At 48.8% G+C, this 18,626-nt stretch overlaps 1 protein-coding gene across 3 annotated transcripts in view; it reads right to left on the bottom strand.

The window, feature by feature from the left end:
• DAB2IP (DAB2 interacting protein) overlaps positions 1-18,279 on the bottom strand; it is a 127,592-nt gene extending 109,313 nt beyond the window's left edge. For 2 of the 3 annotated variants that reach the window (XM_066332914.1, XM_066332915.1), the window contains exons 1-2: positions 17,891-18,279; positions 2,017-2,120 (exon numbers count right to left, since the gene is read on the bottom strand). In XM_066332914.1, coding sequence (XP_066189011.1) covers positions 2,017-2,120; positions 17,891-18,008 — 222 coding nt within the window. In that variant the 5' untranslated portion in view covers positions 18,009-18,279. Of the gene's footprint in view, positions 1-2,016; positions 2,121-5,405; positions 5,426-17,890 lie in introns of those variants that run through there. The other variant, XM_066332917.1, reaches the window with a different exon arrangement.
• Between the last annotated feature and the right edge of the window lie 347 nt (positions 18,280-18,626).

Genomic DNA, 18,626 nt, shown 5'->3' with positions numbered 1-18,626 from the left:
AAGGGAGGGATTTACATGGAAAATAATTCTTTGTACAGCAGGAGATAACCAGGACTAGAGGAGATTTTTCCAAGTTTAAGAAGCTTCATTAAAAATTTCTTTTAGGAGAAGAGGTAAGAACAGTTAAGTCACATATGAAGATATAGAAATTTTAAGACTTGATTTTCGAGGTTTATATTCTATAATTTAAAAACTTCCAGGAGCTCTTGTTTTCAAAAACCACAATGCCCAATTATCTGTAACCTGCCTGGCAGATTTCTGTACTGGAAAGGAACTCCCAGGGGAAGTTCCCAAATTTCCAACCCACTTTGCTCTAGTTCTGAAATGAAAGAAAGCAACTGGGAGTGCAACTCTGCCAAAATAGCTGAATCCAGTGGCTCCTGAGCTTCCCAGGCCCTTGGAGACTCAACAGCAGAAGGATGGAGATGTCAGGGAAGAACAATCAGCTGTAAAATATGAAAAGCTTACCATTTCCAAACCTACAACAGCAGGCTCAAAAGTAATAATCCCATTACCACTAAACTAAGGCACTAATTACTATTCCCAGTGGCTGGAGTGGACTGACTGCTAATGTTCCTCTGGTTAATGAAGGAAGGTGAGGGAGAATATATTTCTAAAGTCAGACATCTGCTGAAGGCTGGGCAGCAGCACCAACTGTACCTAATGAAGCCATTCATATTAATGCAGTGACACTCGGAGGGGGAGCAGGGGAGAAATGAGATGAGGGTGGATTTGAACTCAGAGAAGACAAATGTCGTGTATTAGCCGTGTGATGGCTGCCCTTATTTAATCCACACTGAGTAACAGAGCTGCTCAAAGCAAGGAACTGCATCCCACGTCAGCTGTTCCACCACCAGGGGCTGACCTGCTCAAAGCTGGAATAGCTTCTCTAAAAACCCAAAAAGCAGGACATATGCCACTGGAAAGGAATAAATTATTTTCTTTGACTGCAGGGACACAAAGAAAAATATGCCCAAATCCTCTGTCTTGTGAAGAATCCAGATTTCCCCATCATGTTTTGCCATTTTCACCAACCAGCAGTAGTTGTTTAGGGTTCAAGGACATCCATTCACCGAGACCTATAGGTTCTGATGGCTGGAAGAACAATTTCTAGAACTAAAATAAACTCCTTGTCCAAACTGCTAATAATGACTCATTCACCAGTGCAAATGTTCTCAGGTGAACTGGGTGTGCTCAGATTATTTTATTTTTTCTCAGATTGCACCATTGTCTTCCCTTTGAAATTCTGGTTCTGCCTCCCTGAGTGTGGTAAGCAGCAGCTGAGTCTGTAAAGAAGGTGTGGCCTGCAGAGAAAACCTGCGTGGAGCAAACCTGCTGCAAGACCATTTGTGAGTTGTGTGAATAAAAATGGCTCAGCGTGCAAGGAGAGCCAGCCCAGGCAGCTGATGTGTGCAGGGAGTGGGGAGAGGAGTCTGTGCTCACACTGCTCACTCTGTGCTGACACTGGGCACTGACACAGCCCACTCCTGGGGTCCCTGCTCCTGCCCGTCAGTGACACAGCGGTGCCAAGACCACTGTTAGTCACGGCAGTGAACAACCAGGGCCATCTCAAAGCACAAGGATCGAAGCCACGGAAAACGTGGATGGCTCCTGCAGCCTCCTGCTGGGACAGGATCCCAGGCTCTGGGCAATCCCAGCCTGGCAGGTGTCCCGTCAGTTAATGACAGGTTCCTCTAGAGGAGATCTTCCCTCTGTAGGAGTGTGAGCACACACTGTACAGCTGCAGACAGCTCAATGCACCCAGGAATACTCTGCTCCAGCACTCACCAGGGAAACCTCTCCAGGAAAGTGTCCCCAAGTGAAGCTGCAGACTCCATTCAAACCCTACTGCTCCTCCAGGATACCGCTGCCTGTCGCTAACGCTATCTAACAGCACACCCCAATTTCCTACAACCAGCTGAGCACAGGCAGCACCTCTCCCGTCAGGCTGAGCCGTTCTCTCCCCCCGGCAGCCCCCAGCAGCCCCCAGCAGCGGTGCAGGGGGCAGACACTGACCGTGACCCGGAAAGGCGTGGTGGCCGCGGGCTCCATGGCGGGGTTCTTCTCCGGGATGCCGCTGGGCATGCTGCGCCTCTGCCCGCACCGCTCCGGGGGGGACTCTGGGGACACACAACAGGGCACTGTTACACACAGCCAGCAGCGCAGGGACAGCGCAGGGACAGCGCAGGGACACCAGCAGCCCGGCAAAATCTAGTGTCTCCCCCCGAGGTGTAACGAGGCAACGAACCCCACAGATTCCACTGGTGTTACCCCCAGCCGCCTGGAACAACATCCCACCAGCAAGACTTTCACCTTCAACAATTAGCATTTTTTATATGAGTGTAAGCTTCAGATAATGCCCGACAGGTTGGCATTATCATTATTTCCAGTCTGCAGATGAGTAAACAGAAACTGTATTGAGATGAGTGAGAATTATATGCAAAGTACAGATCCGTGCTCTTGGTGGATTTGATCCTCCTCGGGGAAACTGCTAATGGGGTTAGAGGCACAGGATGCTTAAGTTACCTCACTAATTCCTCTAGCAATTTGCTTTGGAACCAGGAGAAAAATCATTAAATCCTGCTTTTGCTAAAGTATAAAATGAGGATAGGAATACTTACCTCCTTCCCCACTGGCAAGGAAGGGAAGGGGCTGAAAAGGCAAAATTAATGGCTATGCTCAACACTGAGCAGATTTAGGATGTTAGGACAGGTCAGCTACATCGTTGTAAGGTGGTCTGCCCACAGTTCACAAACCCTCTTTGAAAGCACCATGGAACTCAGAAAAACATTTCTTTCCCAGCTGCCATTCAGTGATGCTCAGACCTTGTAACAAGCTTCCCAAAACCACTGCAGAGTCCTCCTTAGCCGAGCCTTTCCATGCAGGTTGTTTCCTCAGCACCGTTCTGCCCTTGCCAAAACCTGACTGCAAGAAACGACCAACACCAGCAATTCCTGAGATGTGTCTTAAACTATTCCAAAAGAGCAGATTGAGATTCCAGCCATGGGCAGGGTGAGGTGCTGGCTCAGTGACATCTTCCTTGGTTGCCACGTAACCTGTGTGAACGTCAGCCAGCCCCAACCAGCAGTGAGAGAAACCTCTCTGCCTTCCCAACTCCCAGCCAAGCCTTCAAATGGCACTTTCTCTGCAGAAAGCTGCACTTTGAGCTCAAGCAGTAAAATCCTTTGGTGTCATCTCCTCTCAGAAGATTCAGCCTCCTCGCCCATTCCTTTGAGCTTTCTTTTGTTTTTGGACTGTCATAAAGGAGCTACTTGATTACAGCATTTTGAAAGCGAGCTCGAGATGACAACTGAAGAAGCTGCTTTGCATTTTCCTAATGACCGGAAAAATCAACATTGTTTAAAGCATTTCTCACACACCTGGCTGGAGAACAGGAATGATGGCACTACCTGAAAGGCAGCGACAAGAAATTACTTTCACCACGTGTTCCCCAGCCCCAAACACTGCTCAGCACTGAGGGAAAGCACCTGTATGGGGGTACCAGCCCCCAGCTTAGCTCCTTACTTCATCATTAAAATACACCCCAGGCAGAGCCTGCAAACACATCAGCGTGACCCCAGACCAAACCCACAGCTGGCTTGGCACCTAAACCCTCCTGTAATCATTAAACTTATGCTTCATGAAATGTTTGGAGTCAAATCTCTATTTTAGCTTCGTTTAAACGCTGTGGGTTTCACTGCAGGAGAGACACGTTACAAAACCCTCTGTAAGAAACCAGAAATAACCAGAAGGAGAGGTGGGGGTGGGTGTTGGGGGGGATGTGGGGGGAGCTGTTTGTTTTAAAGGTTAATAAAAATAGCTTACAGGTAAATTAGTAACTCCAGGAATGTAAAGCAGAGCAGCTTCACGTGGTGAACAGCACGAATATATAAAGGTTTAAGTTGCCCTTTTTACTTCTTCAGGGCTGGAGGCCCCATCTCATGCCCAGGGCCTGGCACCAGCCACGCTGCCACAGCAAGCCCAGGGCCACGGAAAAGGACACTGTAAACCAGTCATAAAACCTCTCCACAGCCACTGGAGGCTGAGAAAGAAATGTCTTAACCTGCAGCAGAAGGGATTTGGGTTAGGCACTGGAAGCAGCCCCATCTGGCCATGGACAGTTACACACTGGAGCTGGAGGTGCAGAGAGGGAGAGCTCTGCCTGCCCAGCGAGCTTCAGGGACAGTGGGCTTCCTTCCCTCCCCTCTCCTGGGGCTGACAGATCCCAGACACCTCCTGAAATCCCTCCAGCCTTATTTGCTGTGATTGCTGTCAGATTTGCCCACTTGTCCAATAAAATAAGCAAGCTACAAGAGATCAGATTCAGTGTCTGATTCCAGCCTTTTCTTCCCAACCTCTCCTGAACTTCCATCCCTGTCTGGACAGACTTGGTGGCAATTCTGAGTCACCTCCCAATAGCACAGAGGGCCCAGGGCTCATCCACATTATACAACACAGGAGAGAGAGAGAGAAACAAGCAACAGGGCTTCCTCCTTTTCCAAATATTTACAGAGGGCCGCAATGTTTTGGGTTTCCCCCTGTGCAGAGTAAGATCTTCAAAGAGGAACTTCCTTGACGTTATCCAGCCCCTGAGAGCTCTCCCAGGTTATCCCCACACAGCTGGGCCAGCACATTGTTGGCAGTGGAAGGCACCAGGAGGGTTTTAAGTTGAACATATCCCACTGCCAAAAGGACACACAAGCACTGCAAACACTGCACGTTCGTTTAGGACCTCGGGCTTATGAGTATTTCTGAAACTCTTCCTGTACAGTAATAAACACATTTGGTTTGTTAATTCAAGGCACTGGAACTGACAGAATAATTAATCCTCACTCCACTCTTCCATGCCTGTTTTTCATGCTGTGGAATCCTCATGGAGCAGCACAGCAATCCCCCCAAGGCTCCAGGGCAGCAGCAGAACAGGCTGTGAGCAGCTCCTGGCACCCAAACTCTTGTTTAACCCAGCCAACATCACTGCCTCCTTCGACTCCACTTCCCAGACACTGCTCCAAGCAGGTTGTTATGTGTAACAAACACACAAACAACTGCTCCTGCTGTTTACTTTTCACTTAGCGAGTGAGGTGTCCTTCCATTTGCATTACCTGCTCCTGTGAATCCCAACTAGTCCGAGAGATCATCAGGATTATGCTCTCATTATGGAGAATAAAATACATTAACTCCTGTTTGTTCATCTCTCTTCGCACTCCCCTCTCACACAATTCCAGGGATCAGCCAGTGGAAGAGACACGGTGAACAAAAGCAAAGCTGGAAGGAATACCAAGCAGGCCCTTCGCAGGGAGCTGATTTCCTGATAAGAACCTGCTCCAGCTCCAGAGAGGAAAGAGAGGCCCAAGCTGAGCGCCGGGAGAGAAGTCAGCGAGGAGAAATGGACTCCCCGAACTCACCAGAAGGAAGGCGCGCTGCTGAGCAGCGCACATGCCATGGCACTGGGAAGGAGCCGGGAAGGAGAGAAGGAGAGCTGATGACTTCATCAGAGGCAGCGAGCGAGAGAAGTATGACCGGAATGCCGGAGCAGGCAGCAGCCCCGGGAGACACGGCGGCAGCGCCGCTCCCTGCTCCCACCGCCGGTCCCTGCTCCCACCGCCGGCACCTGCCGATGGCAAGGACACTTCGGAGCACGGGCAAACTTCTCCAGATGGTCTGCAGGCGATGAGGGGAACTACGAGCTCTCCGGAACGCAGAGGCGATGGGGAAGGCGCCGCAGGCAGCCCGCAGAGGTCAGAGCTCGGCACTGAGCTCCTCCCTGCGCTGCCCCACCGGGCACTGCCCCACATCGCAGGTGCCCCAGCGCCTGCCAGGGTGGAGCTCCTGTGAAACCAGAGCGAACAGGAATTACCGGTCTCCTGCTCCAACAATTACAGGCCGTGAATTAATTTTATTGCTTAATGAATTTAGGTGTTATTCCTCTAATTTCTGCCTTATCTAATAAGTCCTTATTAGAAACCCAAAGAGAGGAGAGGAGGAGGCGCGGTGACAGTGATTGAACACGGCTCACGGTAGCATTTACAAATTAAGAACGATCCCTGGAGAACAGGTATCTGTAGTGTCTGTGTGATTCCACATCCTCAGGAGAGGCTGCAGAAAAATCTACATTTCAGACAGCTTTGGGTGGCCACAGGAGCCCAGGAGAAAAGATGGATCTTTAGCTGGAATCCAAATGGGGATTTGGAAGGGAATAGAGGCACTTGTAGGAAGCGGAATAGACAATGACAGAAAATAATAAACACTGAGCTGAGCCAACTTTCCCCTTCACAAGGCGTGAAGGACTTCGAGTGGGGAGCAGAGATGCCAAAATGTCTGATTTCAAATGACAAAGAAGCTGTGAGAGGCCATGAAAGCCCTTCCTGCTCCCGGGAGGGCAGCTGCAGGACCACCTTTGTGGCTGTTACCTGCAGAAGTGTTTATTGGAATGTATCACCCAGAGCCCTGCTGATCCACTGCGAGTTCCAGCCAATCCCTCGCAGCAATACTAGAACCATACAAAATTAATTAAAAAGCCCAACCTTCATTAGGCAGTAAAACAGACGTTCAAATGAAAATGGTCATGAAGCAGAAGTGGAGGGCAGGTGCCTGTGCCCTCTGAACAAGCAGACTCCTCAGAAAGCAAAGCTAATGAACACAGAGAGGGCGTTCTCCAGGCTAAGGAAACCTGTGTCATCCCCACTTCTTACATTAGAATAAAATCATTTCTTTTTGCATCTTAGAATCTCTGGTTTAAACATTCCTAAACTTCCATAAAGCCCAGCAATCCCCCTGGCTGTACCCACAACTCTTCCACATCAGAATCACTGATTTATTCCCCGCTCATTTCATGCTCCAAGCAGAAAGAGTTGCACATTTTCTCATGCTCTCATGACCTTTCCAGACAATTAAGGACACTGTTTACAGAACTACAGCTTGTAAAAACCCCCTCTCCCTTATCTAACTGTTTACATACAGAACAAAAAAATAAATTGGGATCATTACTTGCCTTCTGGGCAACACTCTGGCACAAAATAGTTTGAATTAAACAACTGAGTCTATGGCTGTGGTTAATGCTCCCCACGGTGACTACACCAAACTGGTCCAGCTTCTCACCAGTGCCTTTGTTTCCTCCACAGGTGACTTCAGTGTCACAAAAGCACCACATTCAGTGTGTCCCTGACAACTGTGCCCCTGCCTCAAAGCAGCAAAAGGCACCTGGAGCACCGCTTCGAGCCACAAAATTCTCTGCAGCTCCGAGAAGGGTGCCTGGGATAGCTGTGTGAACTGAAGAGCCTCGTTAGGAGTGGCTGGAGTACAGAAAACAAATCCCAGAAAACATCAGAACACACTGGTTCCCTCAGCTAAAAAGCTGTTACCATCTTCTCTCAAAGTGGGACTAAGAACTCCTGAGAGAAGAGCTTTTTCTGTGTTAAATAATGATTTGGAGTGACACTGACCTTTGCCACGGCACGCTGTGCACTTTAATGGATCTCCCCTCCTCTCTGTGTCAGCTTGCTGGATATCATGGATTTAATATTCCTCATCCTGCTCCTGAGCCAGGGCTATTAATGGCTCTTGAATCTAGTCCTGAAAAAAGCTCTGCTATCTTTTCTAAGTACTTGATATGTGTCTATTCCTCTGTTTTCTCTATTACCCAGCAAGAGAACTCTTCTCGCAGCAGTTGCCACGGTGATTTTTGATGTGTGCAAGCAGCAAAGGCTCTTCTCCTGATTTTCTGCGGGCTGTGGCTGCCTGGAGCCGCAGTCCTGGGAAGCTGAGGAGGGATTTCCGTGCCCTCTCCGGCAGCGGGCCGGGTGTGCCAGCCGCGATCCCGGAGCCTCACTAGATGGAGCTGGAGGCTCTTTGCTGGCCGAGCACTGCCAGCCCCGAGCCAGCTGTTGGGAATTCTGCAGCTGTGCTCTGACTGCCGGGGCACCTGATGGTCAGGGGAGTTGTGAGCTCTTCCCCAGCGCAGCCGGGCACTCTGACAGACACCCAGGGCAACTCCTGCCCCCCACAAATCCAGGGGGAACACATCCTTCACCTGAGGAGACGCGTTCAATTCGTCAAGGAAAAATCCCTCTCCGAGGGCAAAAGGGAAAGAAGAGGATAGCACTAATGGGAAAGGAAAGCTGAGGTAATTCTCACTGTGAGGGGTCTGAAAATACAGCAGCTTGTGAGTGCTACAAGGCTGGAGACCAGATCAGATCCACGTGCACGAGGCACAGCTGCAGGGCCCCAGGTGCCAGGGAGGGAATATAAGGCATCCAAAAAATGACCCTCCCTTTCTAAAGATAAACAGCAAATCGTGCTGATTGAGCAGCCTGTAGTACAAACTCCATTTTACTGTCTGGTATTTCTGAACTAGATATGTGTATATATATTTGGTATTTTTTTTATTCTTTCTTTATTAGTCTCTGAAATAAAATATGTATGATATTTATCTTCCTCTGCTACGATATCCACAGAACAAATTCCTCCTCTGCTAACGGCATATCATTAGGAGCCTTTTCTCCAGGGTGAAATTGAAATCAAGCTCAGACTTAAAAAATACATCAGCAAAAGCTGAAATTCTGCCCTGGTTGGGGGCCAGCTCGTGGTGACTGCCAATACCCTGGTTAAAGTGGAAAGGATGATAGAGTGAAGCGGAACACCAGCTTCCTCCCATGTGATGATAAAGACAAGCAACACGGAGTGTGGAGAACAAGGAGTCAGCTCTGGGGAGATTTAAATGAGGCTCATCCATCATGCTGAACCTTCCTGCAAAGATTCTGCTCTGTCACCACGCGCTTTCTCGCGGCACTTTATCCACAGAGGCAATCTGAGGGCAAGGAGAAACTCCCATGCTCTGCAATTCCTGTCCCTCTCTCTGGAGGTGTCCCCTGGACACCTCACCCAGGACAGGACAGTGTGGCTGGAGGCTTCCCCCAGAGCTGAGCGGGCCACAACAGCTCCCTTCACATGAAACAGCCTCAGGAGAAATGAAAACTTCACACAGTTTATTCCCAGGCCATTTCTGCAGCCGTGCACGGTGGCTGCTGGGACAGGTCTGCACTGGTAAAAATGCAAATTAAATAAATAAATACTTCATTTATAAGCATGATTCATCAGAGGTTTCATCTTCTACAGCAAAGAAACAGATGTTCTATTGATGGCACTTCATTAGAGAGATAAATGGGGTCACACACGTATCTCTGTTCACATCCATCTGCATAATAGACCAAACATTAAGATTTGAATTTCACATGGTGCCTGTGGCTCTCAGAGCAGCCTCAGAGAGTCTCAATGCCCAGAGCCAGCTCACCCACCTCAGACTGCCTCAACAGCCAAGGAAATCTAACTCTGCTCAGGAGAGCAGAAGGTTGGGATTGAACACTGGATATTCAGGAGACAGTTTCACTGGAAGAACAATTGACAGGAGAATAGTGGATTTCAAGGTTGGCAGGGATTTTTGGTACCCACCAAAATACAGATTCTGCCACGAGGAAGCAGCTCAAAGCAGCAGTGACAGCAAAGTCTGGAACCACTGATCTTCCTCCAGTTCAGGTCAGGGAGGGTGAAGATTGGGGACAGGGTTAGGGATAGCTAAAAGGGATTTTCTGCTTTTCCAAACGCAGGAGGCCTCAGAGTTCCCCTAGCAAACAGAAACAAGTCTCCTGCACGTTATATTGTATTATATTAATACAATATATTGATATGCATGAATAGAAGATAACGCTTATAAAATGAGAGCTGTTTCTTCCCCAGACGCTGTGCCTTTGCTGTGTGTGGATGTGTCAGGCACAGCAGCTCTGCACACCTGGGCAACGCAGCCCTGTGCCCAAACCACTGCCGAGAATGCAGCCCTGCTCACTGCTGCTCCCCATCCATCTCTGCCCTGCCTGCTCACAGGCTCTTAGCAATTGTTTCACTATTAGAAATTGTGGAATGTAAATCCTAATTTATTGTGACTGATCCTTTTATTTCCTCCGGGGGTGGGTGGGTTTTCTGCTCCTCTCCCACAAACCTGCTCTGCAAACACTCGCAGGTGGCAGCTGCACACACTCACTCTGCAGTTTTCAAGCAAACAACACCAGTGCCAAGGGGAGACAAAAACCATTAAAAACCAGTCGTGTTTTCACTTCCCAACCTGTTTTTGAAACAGGAGGGAGCAGGGGGATGTTCTTACCTACACCAACACTGACATTTGCTTTTTCCATCTTAAAAATGATGCCAGATCTGTGTTGGAATTTCTCCCTTTCTGCCCTGCAGTCACCCCGAGGAGCAAATGGGCACTTGAAACAGCAACCCTGCAACCCCGCAGAGCAATTCAGCAATTGAGTGACCAACACTCGCCCTCCTGGGGAGGTTAATGCACCCCAACCCACTCTCTGAAATTTCCTTTTGGTGTTCACCCAAATTTCAGCTGATCCTGGAGGCAGAGTTATGTAAATGAACACCAAATGTTCTCACTTCAAACGCACCAGCCCCATCAAAATGTGTTCTTGTCTAAGGGTATAAAGGTAATAATTGGTAACCTTTGACTGCTAAAAATGTAAAGGGAAAATATCTTTCATTTAAAACATGCTCGTTTGGTTACCATGGACACTGCTTAATCATGAAGGATGACTATTACTTGTTCCTATAGAAACCAAGAAGCTTAAGAAGCATCCTGTAATTTAACTCCAGACGCCAAATTTTACACCAGTCCACCTATTACCACATTTGGGTACTTCAGAACAAGCCCAGGCTTGATCTCTGACTCTAAAAGAAATTCAGCCATGCAGAAATGCTGCAAGGAACCAAAAATATGAGCATATAAGGTACAAAAGAAACTTGCACTTCACATAAATTGGTTTCTTCAAAAGGAAACATTAAGTGCTCAGCATCTGAGGATTTCTCTTTCAGTACAAATGTTAATGAAGCAAAACTTTGCTCGTCTTGATTCTTGTCAGTGAAGTCCACACAACTGCAGAGCGTGTTTTTCCTCCAATTGAATGCTTCAATGCTCAACTTAAGATGAACTTGTGGAGCAGTGTGAGAGCCTGGGATTCCTAATGAGCCCCCAGGGGCTGCTCGTGGTCCCAGCCTGGCTCTCCAAACCAGACCTACAATAAAAACATGCCCCTCGTGCAAGGAAAAAAACCCAATGGACACCACAAACCTGCCAAATTCAGGCCATGTGTTGCTCTAACCAGTCTTTTAGAGTTTATGCTTATTAGTAAAACCACAACACTCGTCTGGCATTGCTCATCACCTCAAAGCTTTACCCTCAGCACCAAAGATTAGTCAGAATCTCTCTCCTCTGCAGGTCTGGGGGAGAAAAGCTTCCAGAAATCACCTGTGGTGACACTGCTCCTTGACCCTCACTGGCTCTAGATGGGGAATGGATCCACAGCTCTCAAAAAGCCATCCATTTTTCCATTCTCAGATTCCCAAAGGGCCCTGAGGGAGCTCGGTGTAAAAGCCTGACCCCGAGGCTGCACAAACCAGCGCCAGGAGTTGGGAGTTCTGGGGCTTGTGCAGCTTTTTTCACAAGCGTCTACACAAACACACAAACAATTAGTGTCTGAGTCTAAAATATTCTCTGGGGTGTTGCAAAGGAAAGCCAACTACCCTCAGTAGTGTCTGAGCTGAAAAAAGCCAAACTGATAAAGCCCAAATGAGAACGTTCCCTGACCCAGCTCGTTCCCATCTCTATTGAGAGCAGAGTGAATTAAAGGATTAGAGAGTGCCTTCAGTGCAATAACTTCGGGGATTAGTGGCACACTAGAAGACCTTCAAGGGAAATACAGGTTTAAAAGCTTTAAAAGGCAGCTCTGTGTCTAAATTGTTTGGACTGCCACAGCTGTAAGGAGACAAACTTACTCTAATACATGAGTGATCATGAAAAGTCTGCTGAAACCCCTCGAAGCATGTTTTTGAAAGCAATTCTAGTTTGGACTCAGACCAGGGTTCTTAACCTCTTTCTCATTTAGTACCTATGGCTTGTAGATAAAAACTCATTCCACATTACTCAAGAGCAAATCTGCTACTTAATTCCCTCTCAGGGACCCTGTCAGGGGAAAAGGAGGGGACTATCAGAGGAGAGGGCTGGAAACAGAGATAAAGGAAAAGATGAGCCAAAAGTGACAGTGCTCCTCAGAGATTCCCACTGGGGTTTCCCAGGGGAGCTTTTACAACTTGATTCCTTTTTGATCTCGCAGGAATTTCTGACAGAGAGCACTCCCTGAGTGTGGATGTTCCTGCATTTCTGACGTGTCTGGAGGAGGTGGGGCAGGTCAGCCTTGGCTGCAGGAGCAAAGGGAGTCGAGGCACTGCTGCCACTTCGCTCCTGCTGAAGGGCCAGCCCAGTAAATTTGCCTGCAATAAATCCACTCTAAATTTTTTGCCTATTAAAGGGATTCTGAGATGGAAGCATTGTTGAATATCAAAACAATTCCAGAATTCCTCCATCACGCACCACTTCCCAAGTCATTAAATTTAGGCTCGATTTTTACTAGACAATGAAACACTGAACAAACACAGCAAAGCCTCAGCTGGAGCACTGCTGCTAAAAATAGCACAGCTGCCAGTGAATATTTCCTATAAACAGCACAGCTTTAAACATTTTGCATATCTTTTCTATGGGCATCTGTCAGCCATGCTGTTAAAATTTCAATGAAAGACTGAAAGACTTCTGTGGTGAAACAGAAAACGCCACAAAAGAGACTTGAAAAACAAAGCAGTGATCATTAAAAAGTGCAAAGCAGGAAAGTCTCCTTTTCCTGGCATTTAAAAGACACCACCCTTGGAAAAAGAAAAAAAAAAAACAAACCACAAGCCTATTGCTAATATTTATTACTGGGCTTTTCATTTGCCTGCTCCCAGCCCTTAAATGAAAAACAAAGTCCTGCAGAGATGGAAAGGGAGAAATTCCACCTGGAATTCCTTGTCCAACATCACTTTTCGTTAACATGCTGCAGAACAGATTTTCAGCTAAGGAAGATTAGTGAGAGGTGAGTGCAATTTCAGTTGGCTTTAAATATAATAAAACCTCCTTAGTTGTTATGTCACTCTGGGAGGTGCTGGGACAATTTTCCCTTGTCCCAAGCGAGTGCCTGAACCTCCAAGGTATTGATTATTTGGGTATAAGCTGATCTCTCATTTATCACTTAAAAGGTTTTGATTTCATCAAACAGAGAGAGAAAGAAAGACGGAATTCCAGCTGTTTTCCACAGATGTGTATCTGAATAGCCTGTGCTGAGAAAAAAACCCAGGATGACCTTGGCCTCCCAGCTCAGTGTTCGGTGCACTGAAATTCTGGGTTTTGCTGAAGATCAGTCAGCTTTCTCTTCACAGCAGCCATCAAAGGGAAGGAAGAAGAAAGCCTGTTTAATAAAAATCCTTTTCATAAAACACCTTGAAAAGCATCTGTGATAAACAGAACACAGAGCAAGACATTTATGTCCAAGGCTGACGGAGGCAGAAGGATCAGGAACACGAAACCTTCAAGATCAGGATCTCCAATGTTCTCAGATTCTCAGGGCTTTGATGCCGACTGATTGCCTGCTGAGTTTTACACAAGAAAGCCCTGAAGCCAAAGCTGCATTTGTCTCAGAGATGGGACTGTGAATGGAGCACCGTGAGAGGTTTCTGTCAGCACAGGGAATTTTCAAACCACTTCCCACTGACCCCAATTCCTTCATCCACGAGTAAGGAGAAGCAGAGAGAGAGATCCTGAGGAAAGCCATGGATCCAAGTGCAGCCACAAGCAGGTGGCTGAAAATTCTCCTTCTCCCCTCTCTGCCTCCCAGGTACCTTCCACTACATCAGATGGGTCCCTTGGGAATAATTATAATTACAGCCATGATTTCTCCTGCAGTCCCACACATCTCTGAGCTGAACAGATGGTCCAGGGGTTCTGCAGGTAGTATTTTTATCTAACTGATGTTGACTTGCAGCATGTCCTGACTCTGTGGAGAGCAGAGCTGGGGGTTTCAGGCACTGTGCTCATTCCAGCAGAGATTACCAGAGCAGTGGAGCCTCTCTGCTTTACCCACTCTCAAACAGCCGTGGTTTAAACCTGCTGGAGGCAGGATCCCATCAGCCTCCTCACCAGTGTCACTGTTCAGATATTCCAGCCTGGCCTCCCAAAAGGAGTGACAAACATGCTGAAATGTGATGGATGGCACCAGGGCTGACCAGAGAGCTCCAGAACAGAGGATGCCATCACATGAACCACTGAACAAGCTGCTGTCACTGCCAACAGCTCCGAGCCCTGGACGTTTTTTTGCACACTGCAGCAGACTGGCTCCATCTGGAGTCCCAACACAAAGCTCTCCCCTCCTTCCCTCAGATGCCTGCACAGAAAGTGCAGACTCTCACTTTGTCCAGCTGAAAGCACCACAGCAGCTCTTTCCTGAGGGAGTGGCTCTCTCTCTAGCTCAGGAAGCAAAACCCATTTCCCAGGCTGGGTCTCGGCCCTCCCAGAGCTGCGCAGGCTGTAATCCAGCCTGACTTTTCCTGCTGTTCCTGGGGCAGATGGGATCCATCCCTCCATCCCTACCCAGGGCTGGCAGCAGCCTCAGAAGGGCAGGTGTGGGTGGGTGGCATTGCCACAGGGGGGAGAGTGGGCTGTGGCAGGGGATAAATACACGTTTTCAAGCACAGCTCTGTGTGCTCAGAGCCTGCTGGATATAAACAGAGGGGGCTGGAGGAGGCTCACAGCAAAGGCAGCACCTCAGGGTGCTCCAGCCTCAGCACGGATGGATGGAGGAGCACAGGGAATGGTCCCACACAGGACAGGGATCCTGTGCCAGCAGAGATCTCCTCCTCCCTGGTAAATGTGTAAGGATTGCCCCACCACAACAGGCTCCCTGTCCAAAAGCATCTGCTGAAGTGACATCCCTTGGACAAGATCAACCTGCAGGTATCACTGCTCCTCCAGCAGAGCCACAGGCTCACCTGAGCCCTGTGGAGATCTTGGCAAAGGGTCCAGAGACTGCGGAGTGCAAAAACTGCCAAGAGGATGTCTGGGAAACACACACGTGGCAAAGCAGACATTGCCAATTCCTGTGAAGTAACTTCAATCCGCCTCAATTTATGGCAGCCTCCCACTAAGGATTCCTGATCTCTGAGAATCCCAGCCACAGACAGCAAACTCCCCTGAGGATCAGCCTTTGAGGGGGCCCTCAGCTCCCTCCTTCCTCCACACTTGCAGGGTTTGAATTCAGTATTACATCACCCCCCCAAAATCTAGAACCTCCCTCTGATTTCTGCATTTCCCACAGCCCCCAGACACCTACAGCTCATCAATCCTCCAGTGGGAACAAAACTGTTACAGAAAGTATTCCTGCTGCATTATTCCAGCACTTCCATCACCCTGCCCAGCCTGGACCAAGCCCCCTCTGACCTGCTGTGTGACACCACCGCTGCACAACAAAAACAGATCAAAATAAAGAGAAAATTCTCATCCAGCTTTGCAAATCCCTGTCAGATTAACAGATAAGAGGGGCTCAGCTAGTGCTGAGAGGCAGGAATCCCAGAGACAACACAAAATACTCCAGGAGAGATCAACAGCAACAAGATTTCAGCTGGTTCAAATCCAATTTCTTACAAACTTTCGGGCTGATTCCCATTTCCATCAAATCTGCCTGTATATTCCTCGTGTTCCTGACAAATGATGCCATTAAGTTCACATTAGGTTACCTAAACGAAACTAAACACATTTAGTTTGTCACAGGAACTGAAATGACAGTAAAATATTTTGGTTTTACACAGCACACAAATAAAGAGGGAAAGAGAACTGGGACGTGTTTGGGAGTTTACAAACACTCCTCCCTGACAGGCAAAACAACCAAAAAAAAAAAAAATCATGCAAAGAAAACCACTGTCTGCTGAAAGGAAAAGCTGAAGCTCAGGGACTGATTTAGCTTCCTATTGTTTTCTCAGCTATGATTCAAAATCCTTAAAAATGTCCTGAGTGCCAGGAAAAGAGGAAAGAGGACATTGCACTGAGCCAAATCTTGCAGTGCTAGAGTCCAGTTTAAAATCTGCTTCATAAATCAGAATTAGCTGCAGTGAGACAAGTCCAAGCCTGGATTTGCACAGACACCTGATTGATGTAAAGTTGCATTTGTGCTTTTTATTCACACAACAACAAGAAAAGGGGAATTATTTTCAGTTAATGGCTTTGATTAGGCTCACAGCACGATAAATATACCAGGACTGCCAGACTGGAGGGCAAACACAACTCTCCCCTTCTTTCTGAAAAAATTCAATAGGAAAAGACTCACATACTCCCACTTTTTGGCTGCTTTAACAACAAGGAAAAGAACCAAAAAACAGTTATTTCACAGTAGAAGAGAAAGGCAGAATAGCTTGTTTTAAAAATGCAACTGGGTCAGTTGCTGCCTCCAGTAGAAGGAATGGGCCCTACAGAAACATCCCTCGCTGGATCTCCCTCCCGCTGCTGAGGACAAACAGGCCCTTTTAGAGCAGGGTTTTTTAAAGTGCAAAGTGGTTTGGGGCTTCAAGTCCCACAGGTTTCTGCAATGCCTTGGAGCACTATCTTTCGGCTCTGTGGAAAATCCTACCCCTAAACTGTTCTGAGCTTTGTCATCTCAAGCCCCTGGTGACACTCTGCCCATGAGGAACAAGAAGTTCCAGCCATACATCTCTGCAGAGAGACTTTGTTTCCTCAGCACGGCTTTCCAAAGCCCAGCAGGCATCCATCAGCCCTCCGAACATCCCAGAGGAGCAGCTCCCTTAGTGACACGACAAAGCTGAGCCGCGCTGAGCCGGGACACCTGCGCTAGTGACACTGCGGGCTTAGAAGGGACACCACACGGGGTTAGTGACACTACAGAGTTAGTGACACTACGGGGTTAGTGACACCACACGGGGTTAGAAGGGACACCACACAGGGTTAGTGCCACCACATGGGGTTAGTGCCGCCACAGGAGGTTAGAAATGCCACCACACGGGGTTAGTGACACCACACAGGATTAGAAATGCCACCACACGGGGTTAGTGCCACCACACGGGGTTAGTGACACCATACAGGGTTAGTGCCACCACAGGGGGTTAGTGCCACCACAGGAGGTTAGTAGTGCCATCCCATGGGGTTAGAAGTGACACCACAGGAGGTTAGAAGTGACACTACACAGGGTTAGTGCCACCACACAGGATTAGAAATGCCACCACACGGGGTTAGAAATGCCACCACACAGGGTTAGTGACACCACATGGGGTTAGTGCCACCACAGGAGGTTAGAAATGCCACCCCATGGGGTTAGTGACACCACACAGGGTTAGTGCCACCACAGGCGGTTAGAAGTGCCACCACAAAGAATTAGAAGTGCCACCACAGGGAGTTAGTGCCACCACAAGAGGTTGGAAGTGCCACCACACGGGGTTAGAAGCGACACCACACAGGGTTAGTGCCACCACACAGGATTAGAAATGCCACTACACAGGGTTAGTGCCACCACACGGGGTTAGAAATGCCACCCCATGGGGTTAGTGACACCACACAGGGTTAGTGCCACCACAGGCGGTTAGAAGTGCCACCACAAGAGGTTAGAAGTGCCAGCACACGGGGTTAGTGCCACCACAGGGTGTTAGAAATGCCACCACAAAGGATTAGAAGTGCCACCACAGGGGGTTAGAAATGCCACCACATGGGGTTAGTGCCACCACAGGAGGTTAGAAATGCCACCACAAGAGGTTAGAAGTGCCACCACAGGGTGTTAGAAGTGGCAGCACAGGCGGCTGCAGCAGCCCCGCGCCGCCCCAGCCCCTCGCACACTGACCTTGTGCAGAGCCCGACCCGCTCCCGGGGCGGGGGCTGAGCCCCTCCTGGGCCGCCCCATCCTCACCTACCTACGGCGCTCCCTGGCAGCGGCAGCGGGCTGTGCACGGCAATTAAAGAGCTCGCAATTACCCCTGCTAAGCCTGTTCCGGCTGCGGGATCGGCTTCGCTGTCTCTGAAGTCGTGACCTCCGGAGCAGTCGGTAGTAGTAGGACGGTCTCCCAGAACTTTTCCTGCTGTTCATGGACATTTTTGGATCTATTTTACACACGCACACACATGCAGGCACAGGTTCGCTCTCCCCCTCTGGCACAGGAGTACAACAGTCCCGGCCGTATTAATGAACTGGAGGGTGGTTCCTTGGAGTGGAAAGGGAGAAGGGGGAAGAGGAACTCTTCACTTGACACATTTAAAAAGAAAAACAACGAGAAGAAAACACAAAAGAGAGAGAGAAGGGGAAAAAAAGCAGGCGGCCCCGGAGCGCATGTCTCGGCTGAGGGAGGACTCGCAGCGAGCAAGATAAACTGTGCTAACAACTCCTGCCCCCAAAAAGATAAGGCTGCTGGAGTAGGAATAGGAAGTCAGAGTTGGCCTGGGCTCCTGAAACGTGAAGCATAGGCTGGAAGAAATCCTGGAGTGGATCCTGCCGGCCACACAGACAGCGCCATCCGATCCAAGTGTCCGGGAAGGTTCGGCCGCTCTGCCCTGCCCCAGCGCCGGGAGGAGGCTGCGGCTCTGCTGCGGGAGGGATCGGGGAAAAGCCGAGCTGGGGAAGGGGAAAATCATTTCCTGGCCATGGGACACATGTTAATAATCATCATGGAGCAACAGCCCCGGAAAATAAAGTGAAATTTGAGAGGGGAAAACT

Source organism: Sylvia atricapilla, chromosome 19 (genome assembly GCF_009819655.1).
Source record: "Sylvia atricapilla isolate bSylAtr1 chromosome 19, bSylAtr1.pri, whole genome shotgun sequence".
In the NCBI taxonomy this organism is placed as follows: Eukaryota; Metazoa; Chordata; class Aves; order Passeriformes; family Sylviidae; genus Sylvia; species Sylvia atricapilla.
The sequence above is the reverse complement of the archived record's forward strand: the minus strand, read 5'-3'. Positions and strand labels throughout refer to the sequence as shown.